General features: G+C 63.2%; 7 protein-coding genes across 7 annotated transcripts in view; 3 read left to right on the top strand and 4 right to left on the bottom strand.

The window, feature by feature from the left end:
- The window catches only part of F751_6154 (Cullin-associated NEDD8-dissociated protein 1), a gene marked incomplete at both ends in the record, with an annotated part of 12910 nt that extends 6879 nt beyond the window's left edge, over positions 1–6031 (bottom strand). Inside the window, 18 exons of the mRNA XM_011399788.1 lie at positions 232–456; positions 643–802; positions 1011–1292; positions 1468–1644; positions 1763–1848; positions 2027–2142; positions 2312–2775; positions 3018–3119; positions 3428–3550; positions 3710–3811; positions 4038–4143; positions 4279–4365; positions 4475–4551; positions 4756–4870; positions 5005–5125; positions 5296–5440; positions 5546–5753; positions 5889–6031. Coding sequence (XP_011398090.1) covers positions 232–456; positions 643–802; positions 1011–1292; positions 1468–1644; positions 1763–1848; positions 2027–2142; positions 2312–2775; positions 3018–3119; positions 3428–3550; positions 3710–3811; positions 4038–4143; positions 4279–4365; positions 4475–4551; positions 4756–4870; positions 5005–5125; positions 5296–5440; positions 5546–5753; positions 5889–6031 — 2839 coding nt within the window. The remainder of the gene's footprint in view (positions 1–231; positions 457–642; positions 803–1010; positions 1293–1467; positions 1645–1762; positions 1849–2026; positions 2143–2311; positions 2776–3017; positions 3120–3427; positions 3551–3709; positions 3812–4037; positions 4144–4278; positions 4366–4474; positions 4552–4755; positions 4871–5004; positions 5126–5295; positions 5441–5545; positions 5754–5888) is intronic.
- A 678-nt stretch (positions 6032–6709) lies between these two features.
- On the top strand, positions 6710–8358 carry F751_6153 (Peptidyl-prolyl cis-trans isomerase B; the record flags this gene model as incomplete). The annotated part of the gene is made up of 6 exons (XM_011399787.1): positions 6710–6733; positions 6992–7054; positions 7351–7626; positions 7812–7874; positions 7998–8139; positions 8255–8358. The coding sequence occupies 6 exons, from the start codon at positions 6710–6712 to the stop codon at positions 8356–8358; spliced, it is 672 nt and encodes a 223-aa protein (XP_011398089.1).
- Positions 8359–8660: 302 nt separating this feature from the next.
- Positions 8661–12327, bottom strand: F751_6152 (hypothetical protein; the record flags this gene model as incomplete). The annotated part of the gene is made up of 11 exons (XM_011399786.1): positions 8661–8828; positions 8939–9059; positions 9277–9338; positions 9583–9832; positions 10103–10497; positions 10688–10855; positions 11114–11238; positions 11479–11573; positions 11747–11850; positions 11964–12055; positions 12171–12327. 11 exons carry the CDS (start codon positions 12325–12327, stop codon positions 8661–8663), a joined length of 1737 nt encoding a protein of 578 aa, XP_011398088.1.
- A 1748-nt stretch (positions 12328–14075) lies between these two features.
- On the bottom strand, positions 14076–15783 carry F751_6151 (Thylakoid lumenal 19 kDa protein, chloroplastic; the record flags this gene model as incomplete). Its single annotated transcript, XM_011399785.1, has 5 exons — positions 14076–14135; positions 14291–14434; positions 14974–15064; positions 15214–15292; positions 15729–15783. 5 exons carry the CDS (start codon positions 15781–15783, stop codon positions 14076–14078), a joined length of 429 nt encoding a protein of 142 aa, XP_011398087.1.
- An 850-nt stretch (positions 15784–16633) lies between these two features.
- Positions 16634–20132, top strand: F751_6150 (hypothetical protein; the record flags this gene model as incomplete). The annotated part of the gene is made up of 10 exons (XM_011399784.1): positions 16634–16663; positions 16729–16968; positions 17527–17697; positions 17889–17995; positions 18141–18264; positions 18431–18577; positions 18743–18844; positions 18988–19311; positions 19414–19563; positions 20064–20132. 10 exons carry the CDS (start codon positions 16634–16636, stop codon positions 20130–20132), a joined length of 1464 nt encoding a protein of 487 aa, XP_011398086.1.
- Positions 20133–20491: 359 nt separating this feature from the next.
- On the bottom strand, positions 20492–21078 carry F751_6149 (Aspartyl/glutamyl-tRNA(Asn/Gln) amidotransferase subunit C; the record flags this gene model as incomplete). Its single annotated transcript, XM_011399783.1, has 3 exons — positions 20492–20576; positions 20728–20879; positions 20971–21078. The coding sequence occupies 3 exons, from the start codon at positions 21076–21078 to the stop codon at positions 20492–20494; spliced, it is 345 nt and encodes a 114-aa protein (XP_011398085.1).
- Positions 20992–21174, top strand: F751_6148 (hypothetical protein; the record flags this gene model as incomplete). Its single annotated transcript, XM_011399782.1, has 1 exon — positions 20992–21174. The coding sequence occupies one exon, from the start codon at positions 20992–20994 to the stop codon at positions 21172–21174; it is 183 nt and encodes a 60-aa protein (XP_011398084.1).
- Positions 21175–21326: the final 152 nt, after the last annotated feature.

The following is a 21326-nucleotide window of genomic DNA, read 5'->3' as shown; positions in this document are numbered from 1 at the left end:
GGGGGGGGCGGGCAGGAGTCAGCAACGATGCGGACAGTGAAGGCAGGGATGGCACGCGCGCTATGAATAAGGCACAGGAGCATCTCATTTGCTGGCTTGACACCCCAACTCCCCACTCGTGCCAACAGGTGCCCTGTGTGAAGTCTGCGCAGCGACTGCCCAGCCACATCTCGCCCCCGTAGCACTCCCTGAGCACGCACCGTCCCAACCCTGCTTCACCCCCTCCCCCACCTGCCAGCACCGCGTTGCTCTCCTCCCTCTCCTCCGCGACCGCCGCCAGGATCAGGTCCAGGACGGACTGGCGCTGGGCGGGGGTCAGCTCCTCGGCGGCCTCTGAGTGCAGTACCTCCGCCAGCGCCCTGAACAGCTGGTACTGCAGGCGCGGCGTGGCCGCGGCGTCCCTGACCAGGCCCAGCAGCGGGTCCAGCCGCGCGCCCAGCGCGCCAGAGGTCGCGCCTGTACGAGGGTGGGGTGGGGCGGTGAGCGGGGGCGGGTCCGTGGGCGGGGGGCCAGCAGGAGGGGGGAGGGAGATGTGAGCAGGTGCGAACAGGACGATGGCAGAGGGCGGCACGGGACTGGCGCGCTCCTGGAAACCCAGGCACACCCGTCCCCTCCCCCTGCCTCCCTCCAGGGCTCGCGCACCTCCCAGCGCCGTGGCAGCGGCGTCCGCCACGTCCTCGGCGGACAGAGCGGAGAGGAGGGCCTCGTGCACTTGTGGCAGCTGCCCCAGGTCCCTGCCCCGCCCGATCTCGCCCAGCACGCCCAGCGCGAGGCGCCTCGCCGCCGCCTCGCTCTTGCCACCCTGCAAGGGATTGGAGGGGGTGGGTCGGTGGGTGGGCGGCGATCTTCGAGCTACATCTCACTGGGGCATTGCCGTCCACATATGTTCGGGCAGTAGATAAACCTATGTGAAGAAACCCTATCCAGAGGGGTGTAAGAACGGGCCCAGCGACAAGAGTACGCCAATGACATTCACCACTCCCAGAGCCAGCCATCCCGACACCCCCCACCTGCAGAGTGTGCAGCAGGTGCTGCAGCGTGCCCTGCACCCGCTCGTCCTCGGTGGCACACAGCGCGCACAGCGCTGCGACGCAGCGCGCCAGCGCGAGGTGCCCGCCCAGGGCGGCGCCGGCCGCCGTCAGCCCCTTCTGCATCAACGACTCGCGCAGCTCCGCAAAGGCGGCCGCGTCGCCGCTGGCCAGCGCCAGGCGGGCGAAGAAGGACTGGAGCGCCGTCAGCACCGAGGGCTGGAGCAGGGGGGAGGCCGCCAGGGTGAGGGCCCCCGGGAGCACCTGGATACGAGTACAGAGAGGCAATGAGTTCATCAGAGGGGGTGGGTCAGTGCGCTGATTGCAAGTATTGCCAAAGTAGGGCTGGCCTTCACACGCGATGTGTCCTTCCTGGGCACCGCACATCCCCGCGGTCAGCCCCCCATGGGCCCCGCCCTCCTCCCCTCATCCCTCGTACCTTTGAGCGGGCTGCCTCCAGCGCGGCCTCGGGCTGGCTCTCCAGAGCCACCACGGCCAGCTGCAGCGCCAGCCCCGCGTGCATCAGCTCCGCCTCGCTCAGCTGAGTGCCGGCCTCCGCCACGACCCCGGCGAGCACGTCGGCCGGCAGCGAGGCCCCCTCCCGTGCGACCAGCGCCTGCATGCGAAGGTGGACTTGTCTGGGCGGCCGCGGACTCTGCCAGCAACACCAGGGCCCAGCAGGAGCTTGCACCAAAGAATGCCATCCCAAGAACCAGGCACTTCCCCACACACACCTTCAGGGTCCTCAGGGCCGCCAGGCGCAGCGAGCGGCTTGACTTTTTCAGGAGCTGAGTGAGGTCCCGCACCAGCTTCTCCAGCACTGGCAGATGGACCAAGGAGTGTTTGAGGGATGGGTGGCTCCACATGCACGACCAGGGCATGGGGGGACCGAGCATCGGCCTGAACAGGCCAGCCAATTGGCCATCCCGCCCAGCCCTCTGCACTTGCGGCACGGCTGTTGGTGGTCTGGGGGTGCGGCACCATCTCCTCCAACGCACCAGGGGTCAGGTTGAGGGGGCGGGAAGAAAGGGCGACCTGCTCAAAGGCCCTGATGGCAGCGGTGGCCGTGGACTCGCCGTGCACCCTCTCCAGCAGCAGCTCCAGCATCTGTGCGCTCGGGTTGAAGGGGGGCATTTGGAGTGTAGACCAGTGTGTGGCCGTGCGACACCTCCTGCGGCGCTTGTACCGCCCAACCTCCTCCCAAGAAACCCACCTCCCGCACCTCCGCGCTGGGGCCGGCGGCGCCCCCGCCCGCCGCGCCAACCTCCGCGCCGCCGCCGGACAGCTTGGCGCGCTTGGAGGTGCGGGCCTTGGGCATGGCAGCGAACTCGCGCGTCAGCTCCCCCACCGCCTGCGTCTCCAGGCCCAGCGCGTCGCCCAGCGCCGCCAGCAGGGCGGCCGCGGCCGCGATGGCCCCCTCCTTCACCTCCTGGTCCAGATCCACGGGTCGCAGCCGCGCCAGCACCGCCGTCGCGGCGTCGGCGAGCGCAGGCGCGGGCGGCGACGCGGGGTCATGCTTATCGTCTCCGGCACCGGCGGGCGCCTCGCCAGCCAGCGCCGGCGCGGCGGCCGCCACGGCGCGCAGCGCGGCGGCCGCCACCTTGTAGTAACGGTCCAGGGTGGCTTGGAGGACCGAGGGGAGGGCGGGGAGCAGGGCCGCCGCGTTCACGCCCCGCGCCTCGGTCAGCGCCGCCGTGAGGAACTGCAGGGCCGCCAGCTTCAGCGACGCCGACGCGGCCGAGGTGTCCTGGTGGGGGGGAGGTCCGGAGGGGTATGTCATGTGGCAGACCAAGTTGCAAGCAAGGGAGGGGGTGAAACCGGAAGGATTCAACTCTGTTAAGGTCCGAGGGCGAGCATTTGAGGCGTGAGTGCAGCTGCGCATGGTGCCACGCTCCGTCACGCTCAGACCGTCACGGGCAGTCGATGGGCGTGTGCCGGAATCCCCCCGCTCCCCAGCCCCGCCGCTCTCTCCACATCAGTCGGACTCACAGCGAGGGCTGTGGTGACGCCGGCGAGGACGGCGGGCAGCTGCGCGCCCACCGTCGAGGGGTCCACTCGTGCCAGCTCCTGCAGCACCCCAAAGACGTCGCCCTGTGCGGGGAGGAAAGCATGGCTGAGGGTGCGAAGGGTTGCAGGGAGCAGGCAGAATAGCGAAGTCGGCGGAGCTTCCAGCCCATCTCTTTTGCAGTCGTCCACTCAACCCTGCACCATCAAGCCTGCTGTCCCACCAACAAAGCCACCAGAATCCCCGCATTCAACCATTCTCTCAGTCAGGCAGGCAAAGCACCAACATCCTGTCCATGTGAGCCAGGCCCATGCAGCGCGCGCATGCGCACCAGGAACCTCCCCAAAAGGGAAACCAGGCCGACACACGAGCCAGTCCACCAACTCCGCCGTACCTTAACCTTGGCTGACTTGCCGCCGGCGCCGAGCTCGCGGGCCAGCGCCTTAACCACGGAGGGCAGGTCCCGCTGCAGCAGCTGCTGGGAAGCTGTGTCCCCAGAGCTGGCCTGGGCCTTTACCTGAAAGGGGAGGCAGGGCCCTGGGTAGTCGGCGGATGTCAAAGGACCCTTACATGACACATGCCGGTGCTGGTCAGGAGCCTGGCACTGCACCACATCGCCTCTCTCATCACGCCAGCGATCCTATCTTCCCCCTTTCCAGTTCCCAGTTCCTGCAACCTGCTGGAGTAGTTGAATGTAGGCTGCCAGTACGTCAGACTTCACCACCGCCTCCCGCTCCTTGAACCGGGATACCAGCGGCCCAGCCAGGGTGGCATAGAGCTGTGCGGGTTGGTGGGCGCCAGCATGAGGAGGGGCTTGTGCTAGGTGCGCAGACCCCTCTCAAGGCCCCCACAGGTTTCAGATGCGGTGTGGGGTGCACCGTGCCGGCATGCGTGACACAGCAGTCCGCGGAAGAGTGCGATCGTGCTGAGCCGGCCCCCTCATCCACCGAATCGCCTCGCAGGGCCCATCCTGTCCCCACGCAGCCCTCATGCCATCCACCCACCTGCTCGGGGGGGGCAAGCAGCTTGAGGGTCGCGGAGCCTGCCAGCCGCGCCGCCGCGCACCGCACCTTCCAGCTCACGTCCTCGTCGTCGGAGAACTCGTCCTCACTCAGGCTAGCATGGAAAGGGGGAAAAAGGACATCAGGCACCCTCGCAAGGCCAGTTCAGGAGACTTGGAGGGGCACTGGCCGCCGTGCGGTCACGATCTGTTTGATGAGAGTGCGCACCCACTCCACGACTCACCCGTCGTCGTCCTCGTCGTCCGAGGGCGCGGAGGGGCCGTCCCCGTCCTCCCCGCCGCTGTCTTCCTCATCATAGTTGGGGTCGTACCTGGGCCGGGTGCATTGTGCAGTGCTTCTTGACATCAGGAGATTGCCACCCTACTTCCACGATCCTCGCCTAACAAAAACCCTCACAACAACTCCCTTGCCTGATGAACTTCAGGGTCGCTTGGAGGATGGCTGCAGCGGCAGGCTTGGCATCGCCGCTGCACTGCAGTACCACGGCCTCCAGGGTCTGCAGCATGGGGTGCATTGCAGGGGGGTGGGAGAGGGGTTGACCTGGGTGCAAGCCTCCTCATTGCGGTCAGCACCACCTGGGTTGCTTGGTGGGCGGCACAGTGTCGGATGCCATGTGAGATTCTTCAATGCACACTCACATCACTCAGCCTTGGTCAGGACCTGGACAGCAATCACCCGCCACCCTGGAGCAAGGACTCACATGCAGGCTCTGCTCCAGGCGCTCTTCCTCCTCCTCCCCGGCCCCATCCAACTGCTCCAAGGCAAAATCAATAATGTGTGATGCATGCCGGCCAAACCTCCAGCCGATCGTGTTGCTGCAGTTTGGTGAGGGAGTGAAGGGGGGAAGGTGCATACCTCAGGAGGGGCACAGTGAAATGCATGTGCAAGCAGCAGCAGGGTACATCTTCAGCTGGTTATCGCCCTCCTTTGTTCCAAGGGCCCAGCCCACCATACTGCTGCCAGAGCCTGGAGGTGGAGCAGGGCCGTGGCTGCGGCCTTTCCCCCCCCCACATACAGGCTGGCCGCCAGCTCATCCAGGTCCGACTGACTCAGCGAAACCGCGAGCTGGGCTGCGAGGACGGCAGAAAGAGTGATTGCATGATGGGTGTGGGCTGGGCGTGGGTGAGCCATCCCTGGGTGCAGGGCATGCGGGAGTGCAGGGGCCTGGCTCGAACCATCCCAGCAACATGTCAGACACTGCAGGCCCACCATCCTCCCCGGCATTGCCCCAGGCACGCACCCAGGCACTGCACGGCTCGCTTCTTGAAAACCGGCAGCTGCATCAGCAACTGGTTCTTCAGGCTACTCGGGTCGGGGATGCTGGCTGGAAAGCGCGTCGTCAGCTCCAACAGCACATCCACGGCGTTGTTTCGGGCCGCACTCTCCTGCGAGGCGGACCGCGGGGATGAGGCAGTCGCATCGCAGTCGCACTCCACGTGTCCAGGCAAGCGCCAGAAGACCACCACCTCCCTCGCCGCTCAGGCACACACCTGACCGTTCATTGCCGCAGAGAGCTGGGGGACCAGCTGCACAGCCACTTCGTCGGCCACGCTCGCCGGCGTCTCCTGGATGAAGGTCTTCAGGCCCAGGGCAGCATCGTCGGAGCCAGGCTGCTTCCCGGCCACCATCTGGGCCATGAGCTTCTCCAGGACCGTCTTGAGGCAGGCGTTGCCAATCCGTCCAGAGATGAGGCCCAGGCTACAGAATTGTGGGTGCAGGCAGCATGGCTGGCGGAGCAGTCTGCACCCGGAGCAAGCTCTGTGAGGCTGGCGTGTCCTGCCTTGGAATGCTCAGCGAGCTGGGCACGCCACTCCACCCAACCACCCTGCCTACCACTTCAGGGCCAGGGCGGATACGTCCCCGGAAGGGTCCTCCAGCTGGCGAAGGATCGCCTCTGTGACCCTGACCTCCATTGAGGGGCTCTCAAATCTGAATCCCTCCTTGGCCAGCTCCGTTGCAAGGTCCGAGGCCGCCATGTACCTTTGAGGCAATGGAGGGCATGCTAGCTATCAACCCGCATAGTTCACCACCCATGCAGCTCCGTGTGCATGTTGAGATCTCCTCCTCCCCCTCCCTTCACATCCATCAATCCGAGAACCGCGACTGAATTCCAGCATGCACCTGAAGTCTTTATCCCGAGACCCCATCTGCAGGGTGGGTGGGAACTGGATGTCAATCTCGAAGGACACATCAAGCATGCACGTTTTGGGGGAAGTGATCGTGGGGGCAGGGGACTCGCCTTTTCCAGAATGAGCGCGAGGGTAACGCTCGACATCTTGCTGCGTGTTTATTGTACAGGATCACAGCTTTTTGTATCGCCAACAGCTACTCAAATCTCCTCACGGCACCCTGGCCGCTCACGTCCACGGCTCGCGATGGTCCGGCGGAACAGTCTATAGGATCGCCCTGGGTCCCGAGCACTTAAACGAGTTTCCCCTGTGCAGCACCGGGATCTGTTCTCAATGTGGGTAGGGTACGAGATCTCAGGTCCCCGTGCGGAGGTGGCAGCACTGCACCTCTGTTTCTGCGCGCGCCCGATCGAGCCTTATCATCCGCCGGGACCTGCGAGCATAACCACCCAAGCTCTCCGGACTCCACCGAAAGAACGCTCGATCTGTATTCGCCCATTCCTCATTGCCTTGAAACTAGGAGCAATGCGTGCTATCACGAGCACCACGGTGAGTGTGCACTTGCGTGCAGGGGTCGGTGATGCAGGGATCCGCTGGTTGGGCAGCACTGATTTGGGTTGCATCCATGTCGCTCACATGATTCACATCTCTTAAAATGCACCGTAGTCTACCGCTCTGCGCTGCGCGCGTGTGCAGCAGATTCAGAAGGTATGTTGGGAGCAGGCCCCGCTGTGCTGAAGGGGGTATGCAGCTGTGACCGGCATGAGCATGCAGGGCCTCAACCCTCCCACCCCGACCACGTTGCAGTGCGCCAGCCTGCAGCGACAGGCTCCTCGCCCCATCGGCGGCAGCGCTTTCAAGCCCCTGGAGGTGATGCGTTGCAATGGCATTGGTTTGTGGAGGTGATCGATGGGCCTGTACCACAGCCATGTGCTGCCTGTGAGCGGGCATGGAGAATGGAAAGAAGCTCCCGCCGCTGACAGGAACAGGAATCCTACCTTGCTTGGGGCACTGGTCCCCATCAGGGCCCTGTTGGCAAATGTCAAGTACCCATCCAGGCATTATGTTCCTGAATCCCGACGTCGCTTCATCCACCTGCACCGTTCCATCTGTCCTCGGGGTCCCACCCTACGCCCTCTCACCCTCTCCTCAAACTCTCGCCGCAGGCTCACACCTGGGGTGCCCCTGCCCGTGGACTGCATGCCTCCCGTCGCGTGCTGACTCAGGTTGCCGCCGGAGCCGGCGACCGGGGCCCGGTCACCAAGACCGTCTACTTTGACATCACCATCGGCGGGAAGCCCGAGGGCCGCATCACCATCGGACTGTACGGCGATGATGTGCCAAAGACGGCCGAGAACTTCAGGACCCTGGCCGTGGGCAAAGGGGAGCTGACCTACAAGGGCTCACCCTTCCACCGCGTCATCCCGGACTTCATGATCCAGGTTTGAGGAAGGGGGAGAATTTGTTGAGGTGTGGCAGTGACGGTCCCTTGGAGGGGTGCATCAATAAAGGCCGTGGATCTGCTTCCCCGACATTAGGCGCCTGGTAGGGGTTTGGACATGGCGATGCAGCCAGGGCCCCGTTTAGTTGCCTGCTATAAGTGGGCCCTTCCCGACACCCCATGCAGGGGGGCGACTTCACCAACCAGAACGGCACTGGCGGGAAGAGCATCTATGGCCGCACCTTCCCCGTGAGTCAAGTTGTGGGTCGGTTGACGAAATCATGATACAGTGTGCTCCACCTGCTGTGAGCCGCAGGACATCCTCGCTCCATGGCCGGGCCCCGACCGGCCTCTCCCCCCTCAAACATTCAGGACGAGAACTTCAAGTTCAAGCACACCAAGGTGGGGCTCCTGTCCATGGCCAATGCTGGACCCAACACCAACGGCTCCCAGTTCTTCATCACCACCGCCCTGACCCCGTGGCTGGACGGCCGCCACGTCGTCTTTGGCGAGGGTGGGTGAGGTTTGTTGGTGATGGAACATTGAGGGCGTGGCAGGCTGCCCATTGCTCGCGGAGTCTTGCAAGCCCAGTCCCAGCCACTGAAGCCTCTCTCTGCCATCTCTCGCAGTCATCGATGGGTACGATGTGGTGAAGAAGATTGAGGGAACCAGGACGTCGCGTGGGGACAAGCCCGTGGAGCCCGTCCTGGTGGCCGACGCCGGCGAGCTTTGAGGCCGGGGAGGTCCAATGCCGGCTGTCCTCCCTGTAGTAGTCTTCCCAGGGCTGCTATTGATGCGGGGGGTGCTGCTGAACACATTGCTGCCGGCCCCTGCTGGTGTCTGTCATCAGTGAGAGATGTGGCTTTTCCAAGAGGATGTGGTCAGGATGTGCTGAGTCACGATAGCAGCGGGGTTGCCGTATGAAAGCCAGTTCTGTGGGTGCGGGCGGACGAGAGAGTAGGACCTGGTTGTCAAGTAATGGGAACAGTAGAGCAGTGTCAAAGAACAAGTGCTAGGTTCGATGCATCCCCCGACTCATGCGTGGCAGTCGGTGCGGGAGGCACAGGTGCACTCCGGGGAGAAGCCGGTGTCGGTGCAGCATGTGTCAAAGGGCACGACGGTGCCGTTGCGGGTCGCGTTCCACGTCCACACTGCCGTCCGGTCCGCGCCGACACCCTCAAACTTGGCGTAGGGGTCCAGGGTCTGCATTGTGGTGCGTGGGGTGAGGAGCTGGAGAACACCCACGCCAGTTCCTGGATGTGTTCCGGCCCAGGGGTGACCCGGCGCCCCCCTCTGCGCGTCACACAGCGCACCTGCACGGCGCAGCCAAAGTGGCACCAGGAGTCGGGGTACTCTGTCGCGCCGTCGAAGCAGGAGGCGTACTCGGGCCAGCCGCCCTTGCCCCAGTGCAGGCGCCCTTGGCACTTGGGTCCCCTATAGATGGGAAGGTGTTGCGTGAAGTGGGCAGAGATGGAAGTCTTACGGGCGACTCAGGGGCTGTATGCGCCCCTGTATCACGAGCAGGCTGGAGCTATCACGAGGCTGCCAGGGCTGGTAGCTGGCCATGCACACGGCAACAAAGTCAGCCCACCAAGGATCAGCCGTTTTGACGACTGCAACAGGGCAAGACCTTTGCTCCATACACTCTCACCTGAAGGTCTTCAGGACCTGGTCGTAGCCCTTGTTTGGCGTGCCAGACAGTGTGAGCCAGTCCTGAAGGGACGAGGTAGGGGTCATTGGGGAAGGGTGACGCTCAGCAGGTCCCGGCGGGAAGGCATGCGTGAGTGTTGCCCCTCAGGTGCGGCTCGCCAACCGTGCATTCCAAATCAGAGCTTCGGCAGCACATGGAGCGTCCCCCCCAGAACGATTGGGAGGAAGGTATCGAGGCCCCGCCTCCTCCCCTCCCTCGGAAGACCAGGACTCCCAACCCTCACGCCCAGGCAGGCTCGCCACCCACCTCGATGTTGACATACATCCGTGGCCCGCCGTGCGTGGGCGAGAGGTAGAAGGGCTCCCCCGACACGAACCGGATCAGTGCCGGGTTCCTGAAGTCCCGGCTCACCTGGCTGCCCCGCCCATACACGACCTTGTTGACCTCCTTGAGGCAGGTGCCCGCGATCTCCAGGGGGATGGCCACTTCCATCTGGATATAGGGGGCCAGGGTGGTGCTGATGCGCGTGGTTGCCTCCGTCACCGACATGTATGCCCTGCAAGGTTGGGGTGTTTCCCGGGATTTGTGGGGTCTTGAGATGGGGGTGCAGAGGGCAGACAAACTGCTGTTGAGAACTGCGGGCCACTTGGCTGCATGGAGGACACCCGCCCCAAGGATCAAGCCCAGGGCATCGGGATGACATGGGAAGACATGACACATGCACTGTTCCCTCACCTCACTCAATGAGGGATTGCCACGCCACTTCCTGATCTTGAACCCACCCCCACCCAACCCCTCAAGAACCACCACACCCCCTTCTACGTACTTGCGCGTCTCGAACGTGCCCGGGCGGACGTAGGTCTGCGCGCCCGCGCTGTACACCACCCCCCAGTAGGCGGGGTTGGTGGTCATGGCCGCGTTGGCCCGCAGCGGCGCCTTGGTGGCCTGGGCAAACACGGTCTGGTCGTTGGGCCCGGAGAAGGAGTGCATGGTGGGGTCCATGGAGAAGTTGAGATTCTCCAGCACTTCTTCCGGCTCCTTGAACAGGTGCTGGTAGTCGACGCGCCAGAGCGTGTCGCGCTCCACCAGCCACAGCGCCTGGGTCTCGTGTACCGAGAAGAGGGCCTTCTGGACAGCCAGGTTATCCTTTGCGGCCTTGGCCGCCTTGTAGGCCTCCTGCGTGGCGGTGACCTGGTCCGCAAAGCGGGCCAGCGTCAGGTCCTGTGGGCGTGGGTGGGAGTGGAAGGGGTCAGGTTGGATTGGAGGCTGGAAGGTGAACGACACACCCTCTGCCAGCCTGCATGCGGGAGCACCTGCCAAACTCCAGGTCTAGATCATATTCCCATCCAGACCAAGGGGCCCCTTCCCGCACACATTTTGCCATGGTGAAGATGCCTTGTCCCCCCTCTACCTGCTTGGAGCGTGAGATGGCCTGCTGGGGGATGATGGTCATCTTGAGCTTGACGATGATGCCCAGGCGCCCCGCACTCACGCCAAACGCCTTGAACAGGTGGGGGTCGGAAGCTGCGCTGAAAGTGGCCAGGGTGCCGTTGGCCAGCACAGCGGCGATCTCCACGACCTGCAGGAGGGGGAGGCGCGGCCTGGCTTGGTGCACTGATGATGCAGTGAATGAGCAGAAATGAGGAACATCTGACGGCAGTCCTCGTCGGGCATGCCGGCAGACACAAGGCGGCGTGCTCTACATGCCATGCTACAATCCGATCACAATGGGTGCCATTGCCTCAACACTGTCGTCTCAGAGTCCCCCCCCCCCCAAACTTGCCTGGCTGCTGAGGCTGCCATAGCGCATGGAGGAGCCGTGCGTCGCAGTCGCCACCGCGCCGCCAATGGTCTGGTCGATAAACCAGGAGAAGGCGGGGAGCGTCCAGCCCGCGGGCTGGGTGCCATGCCGGTACTCGGAGAGGTAGTCCAGCAGCACTCGCTGAGGCACGCCGGCAGCCACTGCAGGATGGCGCATGTGTATGCGAATTTGAAGGGGGGGAAATGCAGGGTAGACAAGCATGTGAACAGCGACTCGTGTACTGTCTTGGGACTGAGGGGACAGTATCCCCGACCTCTGATCAGCACCCCTTTAGCAGAACTGGTGCAATGCAGCTTCCGAGCTTCAAATGGACCCCACAATCAGCAAGGACCGCTGAGCGATCAAGTATTCACCCTTTCCCAACACACGCTCGGCTGTACCTGTGACAGTGCGCGACTGCTCATCCACCTGGATGGGAAAGGTCGAGGGGGGTTTGGCGCCCCTCCACTGCTCTGGGTTGGGCGGCGACAGGATGCTGCATTGCGGGGGGGATGGCGGTGCGCCTGAAAATTTAATATTCGTTCTATGTGGACGGAAGGAAATGTCGGATGGAAAAAGCCGTACTGTATCATGAGTGTCGATGAACGATCGGGATTGGTTGCTCCATCCCGGATCCCTTGAGCGCCGGCCGACATCGACCCCTCGCACCTATCTAGGGTGGTTTGCAGCTCGGTCATCACAATGTTGATGCTCTGGGAGTCATTTCCGGCGCAGAAGTTCTGCTTCCACCAGGACCCCCCCACTCCATTGGCCTGCGTGGGTGGTCATGCGTAGAAGGATTGAGGGTGCGCCGGATCGAGCCGACACGGTCATGGCCATGTTCGAATTTATGACGACCGAGGGCAGCACTCCACCGAGGCCGCACCTTCACTTTTGGAAAGGACTCCACGAGTGTCTGTAGCTCCCCGATGTCTTTGGGTCTCCCAACGAGAACTTCGCTGTCGCATGCGAAATTGCCTGCGGGATGGTAGAGGATGCGTGCTTGCAAGGAGCCCATACGCCTGTGTGCCTGTCACGTGCCTGCTCGGAGTCATGGGACGCACCCTCCACTCCGAAGACATACGTCGCGCACCTTGAAAGTTGCTCAGAGCATACGGCAGGCCACACGCCGAATTTGCTGCCTCGCCCGCCATGCGGCAATTGTAAGAGGACGGTCCCTGCGCGTGGACGCATGCAATGAGCATGCCGAGCACCATGGCCAGCGAGCGACATGCACGAGGCGATGCCATGGCCTTAGGAGTGTGTCGTAATTCCCAGAGCATGTTCAAGTATGCAGCCAGTGTAATTTGGGATTGCACATATTAAGCGTGCATTTTATCATGCTAATGGTCCATGGGCAGGTTCGAGTTCACGCAGCTCTCTCCCAGGTCGCATGGAGACGAGACGTGTCCTCGGTTGGACCCCGACGTGGGTTTCGTGGTGGAGAACTTTCCCCCGTGCCATTCGATACGTTTCGTACCGCTCAGAACTCATTAAACATGTTTGCATGTGACCCACATCATGCAAGAATGATCCTCCTCTCCCTCTGAACATTCTTGCCGTGAGAAGGCAGACAACTGCAGCAGTCTAGAGTGGGTCCATACTGCTTCATCGGATCATTAAAATCTGACTCAAAGTTCATCCCTTCTAGAAACAGAAAATTGACAACATGGTATTGAAAACCAAACAATGGTACCCACGCTAGAATCTGTCCGCATGCGCTTGTGTTGAATTCTCACCCTTCCACGTACTATGCAGCTCGCGAATGTGCGACTGCCTTATGCGTCGCAACATCGCATCGCGATAGAGGGAAGTTGGGCATAGCTATTAGTCTTTTTGATTGTGAATTAGTTCGAGGGTACGGCTCAAGCGGCCTGGATACACCCTTCCTCGTGCAATGGCGCTCCAGCCGTACAACAACGACAGTGCCAAGGCCCTCGCCCTATTACCGCAACTTACTCCTGAAGAAAGAGAACGAAGAGAGAAGGAGGTGCGTTGTGGTGATCGTTAGACGTCTCTGCCAGCCAAGCCAGCCTGGGCGCCTCCGACACCCTGCATAAGCTGGTCCCACGCATCCGCAGGCGGAGGTCTTGGATGAGAAGCTTCGATACATCGTGGAGAATGTCCCAGACCGCGTGTACCACGTCATGGGCAGCAATGCCGGTGCCGGCAGTGGCGAATTCCACACGTACAGAGCTGTGAGTTGAAGCTCGAATGGATAGGCTCCTCCCCTCATCAGGGTATGCCTCCTGGAGTCTTCCAACCTCCCCCGCCCTCTCTTAAAAACCCCTGCAGTCGAGGAGAAGGGAGCAGGAACGGCAAGCACGCATGGAGGCTGAGTTCCAAGAGGCAAAGAAATTGGCCACGATACAGGTAGGATGGATGGGGTGGGGTCTGAGGAGTACATTGCTGAAGGCAGCTGTGGTCGGCAGCCATTCTTCAGGGGGGATTGCAAAGCGCCCTTGCCAACCATTCATCCTCTACGTTGGTCCATGCAGGAGCGTGTGTCACGACTAGCAGAGATTGATGAGGAAAGGACAGCACAGCGGCGAGCCAAACGTCAAAAGAAGAAGGTGGGTGCTTGGCTTTGTTTGGATGTGTGTGGTCTAACACTCCACGTCACACTATCTAGAGAATCCTTAGACTGTTTAATCCTCATGGCATCCCATATTTCCTTTTCAGCTCCAACATTAAACCAATCTGCAGGCCAAGGCAGCCAGTCGCTCAAAGGGGACCAGTGACTCTGGCGGAGAGGCAGGTCAGGACGCCGGTGCGCCTTCCTCACACAGCCCTGGTGCAGCTGCTCCGGGCGACCACGCCCCTCCCAACTTGGCGCTCGACTGAGACCTTGTAACGCACTGACTCCCATGACCCATCTCAATACCCCTAATCCCAGTCCTGGAAGTTCACTCGCAGTTTCTCAGGTTTCAGGAGATCACTGTCACAGTGTGCAGGTTTCCATCATCAGCTCAGACCATGTACTCCTTCACTTGTCGCTCTACACAGTCCTGAACGACTGATGGATATGGCGCAGGGACTCCTCGTTCCTCGCCCACAGCTGTGGTGGAGTGGGTGTGGTAGGGTGGGGCTTTAGCAGGGGGCGCTGAGCTTGGGGACGGTGATTTGGCCCCAAGGTTGACTCACGCCGCAGCACCCACAACCAGGGAATCTGCACTGCCGCAACCCAGTCCTCGCCTTTGTGGGCGACTTGACTAGGAAGGCGTACACCTTGCCCATGTTCACGGTGAAGGTCATAAGGTAACGGATGTCTGGCGACACGATCTCCACATCATAGTATTTCTGCCCGTCGATTTCGTGCTCGGAGTCGCGCTTCTCCGTCAACATGGTGAGGGCGTCCTGCGCGGAGCGACGAGTAGCGGTGGAGTCCTCGTGTTTAGATTAAACCTGCAGGAGACTTCCAGGTCTGCAGCAGCATGAGTGGCCCAAGGGTTGAGGCATGCCAGAGCGTCAGCGCAGGGAAAGGAGTTCGGGGACAAGGCCTGCTTGCTCCAAGCAACCCAGTTTGTTTGCCCCGCCCAAACCAGGAGAGCCTGCCTGGAGATCGTAATCGGCGCCGGCAAACCCGGCCAGGGTGGACTCGATGTTTGTGAGCTTAAAACTCTTATTGTCTTCCCCCGCCCGACCAAATGTGACGACAAACGCCTGCTCCAGCTTGTTCCGCGGCTGGTGTGGGGTGAGACGCAGACGGTGGTCAGGCTAGCAGCCATTGCCATGGTGAGGCAGAGGAGTCACTTGATGAATGCATGAGCAGATTAGGAGAGCAAAACAGTACACTCCCACACAGACACCCAGAAGGGGTGCACCACCAGTCAAGCTGGGAAGGGTGTGGCCCTGGGTAATCAAGCACCCCTTGCCATGCTCCTCGCGATACTCACATTGAACACCCGGCCGTCCACACCCTGTGTGCCCTTGGACACTTTATTCACGACCTCCGACTTCCAGTTAGTCGGGTACTCGAATGTGTACCTGTGTTCCATGATAGTCCAAGGAGCCTAGTCAGATGCTCAGATCCTACTGCAAATGCCATACGCGGAGAACTCCACCCCAGGTCACGTCCAGCCCCTAACCGTCCGAAAATGGTAAGCTCCCTGGGCCACCCGCCCACCCTGCCTCACTTGGCATCCTCCTTTGCATTGCCACCATAGCCGCCATAGCTCGTGGGTGGGGATGCTAGTCCATAGAACACCTTGTACTCTGTAAGGTAAAGGACGAGGATGCCGTGATGGAGGAATTCGCAGAAGAGCAACCGTTCTCATAATCACCGAGCCCAGGGTACCTTCTCCTTCCGCGTGTGCAGGTAGGATGCTAGTCGACATGAAGCCCGATACGAGGGCGGATCCACTCAGGAGCACCAGTCGTCGTGGAAGGCAAGGTGCGATGTCGCGATGCGAGGCATCGGCATGGCATGAGGGTGCCCGTGCATGCCCACTCCTTCCCACGCGGAGTGTGCAGGGTGGGCGATGCACCGAGATCGAGCTGCGTACTGCTGACATAATGCCAATGATTATCACCACAGTGTTTGCATGGAGAGGCGCTGCCCCTGGATGCACCATTGCAGTTGCGAAAGGCTAATAATTGACAGGATGAGGAATCGGATTCCATCACGTAATGAGGCTCAAAGATTTCTCACTTTGTATGTTGAGGACGTGGAGCACCTCCTGCTTATACCCTGGACCCACAACCATTCCTTGAATGTACTCGCGAGCTTGGGTACCATGTCATGGGAATTGTAAGGCAGTAAAATGCAGCTGCATTCCCCTGTTCCCATGATCACATTAAGCACTGTCGCCAGTCGAAAGATAAGTGTGCTTGGTTGGACATCAGGTGCGTCATTCTGTTTCATAAAACCTTTCTGGGGATGAATGTTTGTTCACCACAAGCACCGGTGATGGTCCTGCCCACTCTTGTGGCATGCTTTTTTGAAATCTTTGGATCAGATGCTCCCCGATTCACCAGCCCCTTGGGCCCTTCGCCCGCTGCCACCACCCCCTCCACTGCAATCTCAGCAACTTTGCGATGAAGCTTCAAACATTCAAGATCATTGGCAGTGAGCGATTCGTCTAGATACCTCTACCACGTCTGGTCCCTGGAGCCGGTGGGGGCCGCATGGCACCGACGGAAGCCTGCTTCCGTGTCAGTGCCGTACCACACAATGCAGCGCACAAACGCAATCTAAGGAGTAATGGCCGTGGTCATTTCCCGATTGGCAGGGCACCCCGTGCCCGAAGGCCCCGCAGCGGGTTCTCAACGGCTCCCCGGGCCGTGCTGTCCGACGGCAACCAGGATCGAGTCCTCCTGCCGATCGACTACGCCAAGGTGAGCACAATGTTTTGGTTGGTGGTGCAGCGCGTCATGCAACGGCTTCATTGTTATGGGGCGCGGAGACACGCTGCCCAGGGCCCCTGCCCTTGCATGTCGACTGGCAACACTGCTTTTGGCCCCACGCGCTTGTTGGCACTGCACGCCAGTTCCCCACTGGGGTATGAATCCGTGATCTTCATGCCAAGCTGTCCACCTGCAAGCAGTGCCTGCGTCATGGGTGCCATTGCCATGCCCGGCCCCAGGGTCAGCTTGCATGGACGGCCCCCCCTCCCCCCACCCCCCAGCCCCACCCCTTACGTCCCCGGCAGCTCCTGGGGCTGGGAAACCGGGAGCTGTGCAGCGAGTCCCACATCCAGCGCGCCCACGACGCCCTGGCCGAGGAGGAGCTGGAGGCCGGCTACTCCCCGCTCGCCCGTCTGGGCCGCGACAAGCTGCTGTACGCGGCGCGGGAGGGCCTGCGGAGCGCGCGCGGCCGCGTGCGTACCCTCGCGCCCGACATCGCCATAGAGCCGCTGCTCCTGCCCGGGGCCCTGGCCCTGCTCCAGCAGGTGGGCGCCTACGACCTCGTGGTCGAGGCCGCGGCGGCGGCGCCCGCCAGCCTGGCGCGCGGCCTGCGCGGCGCCAGCCGCGAGGACGAGCGGGAGTGGGGCCGCGACGTGGCGCTGGCCACGGCCCTGGCGCACTGCGGCCGCGCGCGGCGCGCGCTGGAGGCCGGCGGCGGCGGGGGAGAGGGTGTGGCGGGGTTTGGCGACGGCGCCGCCGCGCCCGCGCCCGGCGCGGCCGGCCTGGCCTGCGCAGAGATGGACGCCGCGCTGGGCGCGCTGCGCGGCGCGGGCGGGCGCGGCGCGCCGCTGGCGCCGGAGCTGGCGCGCGAGATCGCCGCGGCGCTGGGCGCGCTGCGCGCCTCGGCGCTGGTGGAGGCGCTGCGCGACCCCGGCGCGGGGGACACCCCCGCCCGCCGGTCCAGCGTCGCGGCGCTGCGCTCGGCACTGCTGGAGGCCGGCGCAACCCGCGGCGCGCTTTCCTTGTCACGGCGTGAGGGCGGGGCGGGCCGGCTGGGGCCCGAGGAGGCGGCCGCCGCGCTGGGCGCGCTGAACGCCGACGAGCTGGCGGGCGTGGCCGACTGGGAGCGCGTGGCGGGGGACCGGGGGGCCTTCCCCTGGGCCACCCCCGACGTGCTCACCGAGGCGGTCCTGGCCTGCATCGTCACGGGGTTCACCCGGCGGCGGCCGCGCCTGGTGGCCACCGCCGCCGCCGTCGCGGCCAGCATCCAGTCGGTGAGTTTCCTGGTGGTGGGGCGCCGGGAGCCCCGGAGCGATGGGCGGCGGAGGGGAGGATTCTGCATGTCAGCGTCTCCCACAGCCACCTGGGCCTCCAGCTGGTGGCAGGGATCCATTCTTGGCGCAGGCGCCGCGTGGTCTCGCTCCATCAACACCCCCCCATTCCCTCTGTCTTGGCATTCGTGCAGCAGCGCGACACGACCATCCACCTGGCGGTCTGCCGCGTGCTCCTGGGCGCCCCAGAGGCGGCGCTGGAGATCCTGGAGGAGGACGAGCGAATTGGGGCGACCCTGGGGTGAGGGTGCAGGGGGGCGGGGTGGGGCTGGATGGGATCAGAGGCTTCCTCTGGGTGGCAGTGGTGATACAGGGCTGCACTTCGTGGCTTCAGGTCGTGCACTGACCGCCACCACAAAACTCCCACCTCCTTCCCGACCCCTCAGCGCGGCGGCGCTGGAGACGCCGGGGCCGGACGATGCCTTCCCCTCCCGCGACGGCGTGATGGACTGGATCCGGGCGCAGGCGCCGGGCGACCCCCTCCCCGGCCTCTGCGCCTTTGTCGAAAAGGTGGGCCGGGTGTCTTTGCCTGATAAGAACTGTGGTGCTGGGGTGCTCTCTGACCATGCAGACTTCTAGCGACCGACATGGGTCTCTCCCATTGAGCGGCTGGCACAGAATCCGAGCACCCCCCCTCCCCAGAGCAACACCGCTCCCCCTCCTTTAACACGCCCAGTGGCTGGAGCTGAAGGCCATTCCGCACTTCCGGGTCCTGGATGGGTCGGAGCCGGGGCCTGGGCAGAGCGAGCCCGTGTCCCTGGTCCCCTACTTTGACGACATGGCCGTGCAGGCCTCCCTGTCGGGGTCGGCGGTGCGTGGCCCTGTGCGAATGGGAGGCGGGGCGCGGACTGTGGCTTGCAGCGTCGAGTGCAGGGCAGCGGCGCGGCCATGTAGCGCCTGGAGACGAGCGGGCGGTCTGCACATGCTGGGCGAGCGTCTCGCACTCCACCCATCCCACCCGCTTTCCTCCCCGTACCTCCCTCCCCAGGACGGATCCCTGAGGTTCCTGTCCGGCATCCAGTCCATCTTGTCTGGCCTGCCTGGCAGGCTCGGGCAGCTGGGGCCGGGAGTGCAGCGCACCCTCGACAAGGTGCGCTGCAGGTGCTGAGCGTGCGTGGCGACCGCCCCTCGGTGCTCGACGCCGTCTGGTCGTGGAGGTGCCCTGAGTTTCACCCCGGCGTGTGTCCTGCAGTGCACCAAGGCTCCCACCCCCCACCCCTCATCGACACGCAGGCGCGGTCGAGTGCGCCTGGCGGCCCCACCCTCATCAAGCGTGCCCTGCAGCTCGTGCTCGGCGCCAGCATGCTGGCCGTGCTCTCCATGCTGGCTTCCCGGCAGCTCACCTCCTCCCAGCGCGAGCCTTCCGCAATCCGCCAGGTGGCCACGCTGGCGTCCCAGGGCGGCAGGAAACGGCGGCAGGGCTCGACGGGGAAGGAGGCAGCCATTGCGGGCCAGTCTGGCGCGGCGCCAGAGGCCGCCGAGCCGCAGCCAGCCCCGCGGCGCGAGGCGCCCAGCCTGGCACGGTCTCAGGCCGAGACGCTCATACAGCGCTGGCTGGTGAGGGCCAGCATGACTGAGGCTTGGAGACCCATGCCATCCCTGTTCGCTCAAGCCGAGTCACACACAGACCTGAACCTCGTCTGACCTCCACGATCACAGGCTGCGAAGGCGGACGCCATGGGCCCCCGCCATCGGACCCAGGCACTGGCGAGCGTGCTGACGGAGCCCATCCTGGGGGCGGTACGGGCGGAGGCGGACGAGGCCGCGGCCAGCGGCTGGTTCTGGAACATCCGGCCTCTCAAATCCAGGGTGGGTGAGGGAGGGGTGGGGTGGAGGTGGGGGGTTGCAGGGTGGGAGAGGACGAAAGTTTGCCCGTGGCCTTTGAAACCAACGTGTCGCCGGTGGAGGCCAGACAAGGCGCACCGTGCTGAGTCTCCAGCATGTTTTACGACAGAGCTTGCAGGAGACGGGGAATCCGCGTGGCAAGAGAATGGCTGGTCCAGAGTGCGCCGACCCTCCCTTCCCCATCCACGCGACGCAGGTGAACAGCATCTCCTCCACCCCCGGCGGACCCACCCTGGTGCTGGCAACCGTGGACGAGTCCGCCGACCTCTGGGCCAGCAATGGGAAGAAGGGCGACTCGTACCGCACGACATACCAGGCGAGTGACGCAAAGGAAGGGCTGGGATGCCAGGGTTTGGCTGCCGACCTGACATTCTTTGGGATGGGCACGCTGTGTGCCACGACACGTGGCTCGATAATCAATGGCCGCCGGCGAGCCAAATTCATCCCCTCTGTGCATTCCACAGGTCGAGTACACGATGGTCCACGTGGGGGGCCAGTGGCGCATCAGCAGCGCCCTCGTCATCGGCGGCTGAGCGAGGCAGGGCGCTGGCATCGATCGAGAGGGAGGAGGGAGGAGGGGCCTGGTGTTCCGCCGGGCGGCTCCGCAAAGGTCGCATGGGAAGGACGACCTGCTGGAAGGTAGGTACCCCGCACCCAGACACTCGGTCCCCCAACCGAACAGTCTGCAATGGCGCACCCCGTCCAGGCACCCCACCTTCGAGCTGTGCGGCAGCGCGATTTGCCTCACAGTGTGCTCCTGTGGTCCACAGTATACAAAACATTACCCTGACTGGCTGCTCTCTTCACCCCCACTGACTCTGCCTCCCGGTGACCGTTGATCTGTACATCCCTGCATGACCCCAGGCAGTGGCGCTGCCACGTGCAGAGCCGCTCACCCCTCGCTGGTGCCAGGTGCAGTCCGGGGAACAGACAGGAAGGGGCCCTCTGTCGCCGGGAACTGCGACACGAGACTTTCCCTGTGAGGAGGCAAAAGGGGGGGTCCCTGATCAATCAGGAGGATGTCTGGACCACCCTCCAGGTGGCCATTGCGTGCATGCCATGCCGGCTCTGACAGGATATGACTTGCTGATAATTTTCACAATCACGGCTGCATGGCCGTGCCCATACCTGTTCTCAAATGTGTGAGGCTCGTCAGGTCTCTGCCAGTCCTGAGAGTCGACGTCAGCCTGGAGCGCAGGGGGGACTCCCTCCACATCGATGGCCTGGAGCTGGCTGAACCAATCCACGATGCTGGTCAGCTCCTTGGTCAGGCCCTCAACCTGATGGGCGGGGGACAGGACAGGCAGGGATTCAGAATAGATATGACCTGGTGGTGATGGTCTCTTTCCCCTCTCCCTCACCCATGGGCACCTGGTCTTCCTCCAGGTCCAGATGTGCCATGGCCGCCAGTTTCCTAACATCCGGAGGGTCTACAGAGGAATGGACTGCCCGGGTGGTGATCAGGGAGGGCTGGGGCATGGACTTCGCCGGTCGAGAGCATGCCGGACCACCCTGCCAGAGGCTCCGCACAGCCTTGAGCTGGAGGCGCAAGGCCAAGGAACTGCCCATGGCTAGGGAGATGTAATGAGTGGTTGAATTTGAGTGTAAAGTTGATCGAGCGGCGATGTTTCGCAGATGTGTCGGATTTCGCAACTGGCGCGCGGAACTGGAGGAGGCCAGCATGGAGCAAAAATGCAATGAGATCCTTTGCTATCAAGGGATCAACT

The sequence above is a fragment of the Auxenochlorella protothecoides genome (assembly GCF_000733215.1).
Source record: "Auxenochlorella protothecoides strain 0710 unplaced genomic scaffold scaffold82, whole genome shotgun sequence".
In the NCBI taxonomy this organism is placed as follows: domain Eukaryota; kingdom Viridiplantae; phylum Chlorophyta; class Trebouxiophyceae; order Chlorellales; family Chlorellaceae; genus Auxenochlorella; species Auxenochlorella protothecoides.
Note: the sequence above shows the minus strand (reverse complement) of the source record. Positions and strands in the feature narration are given on the sequence as shown.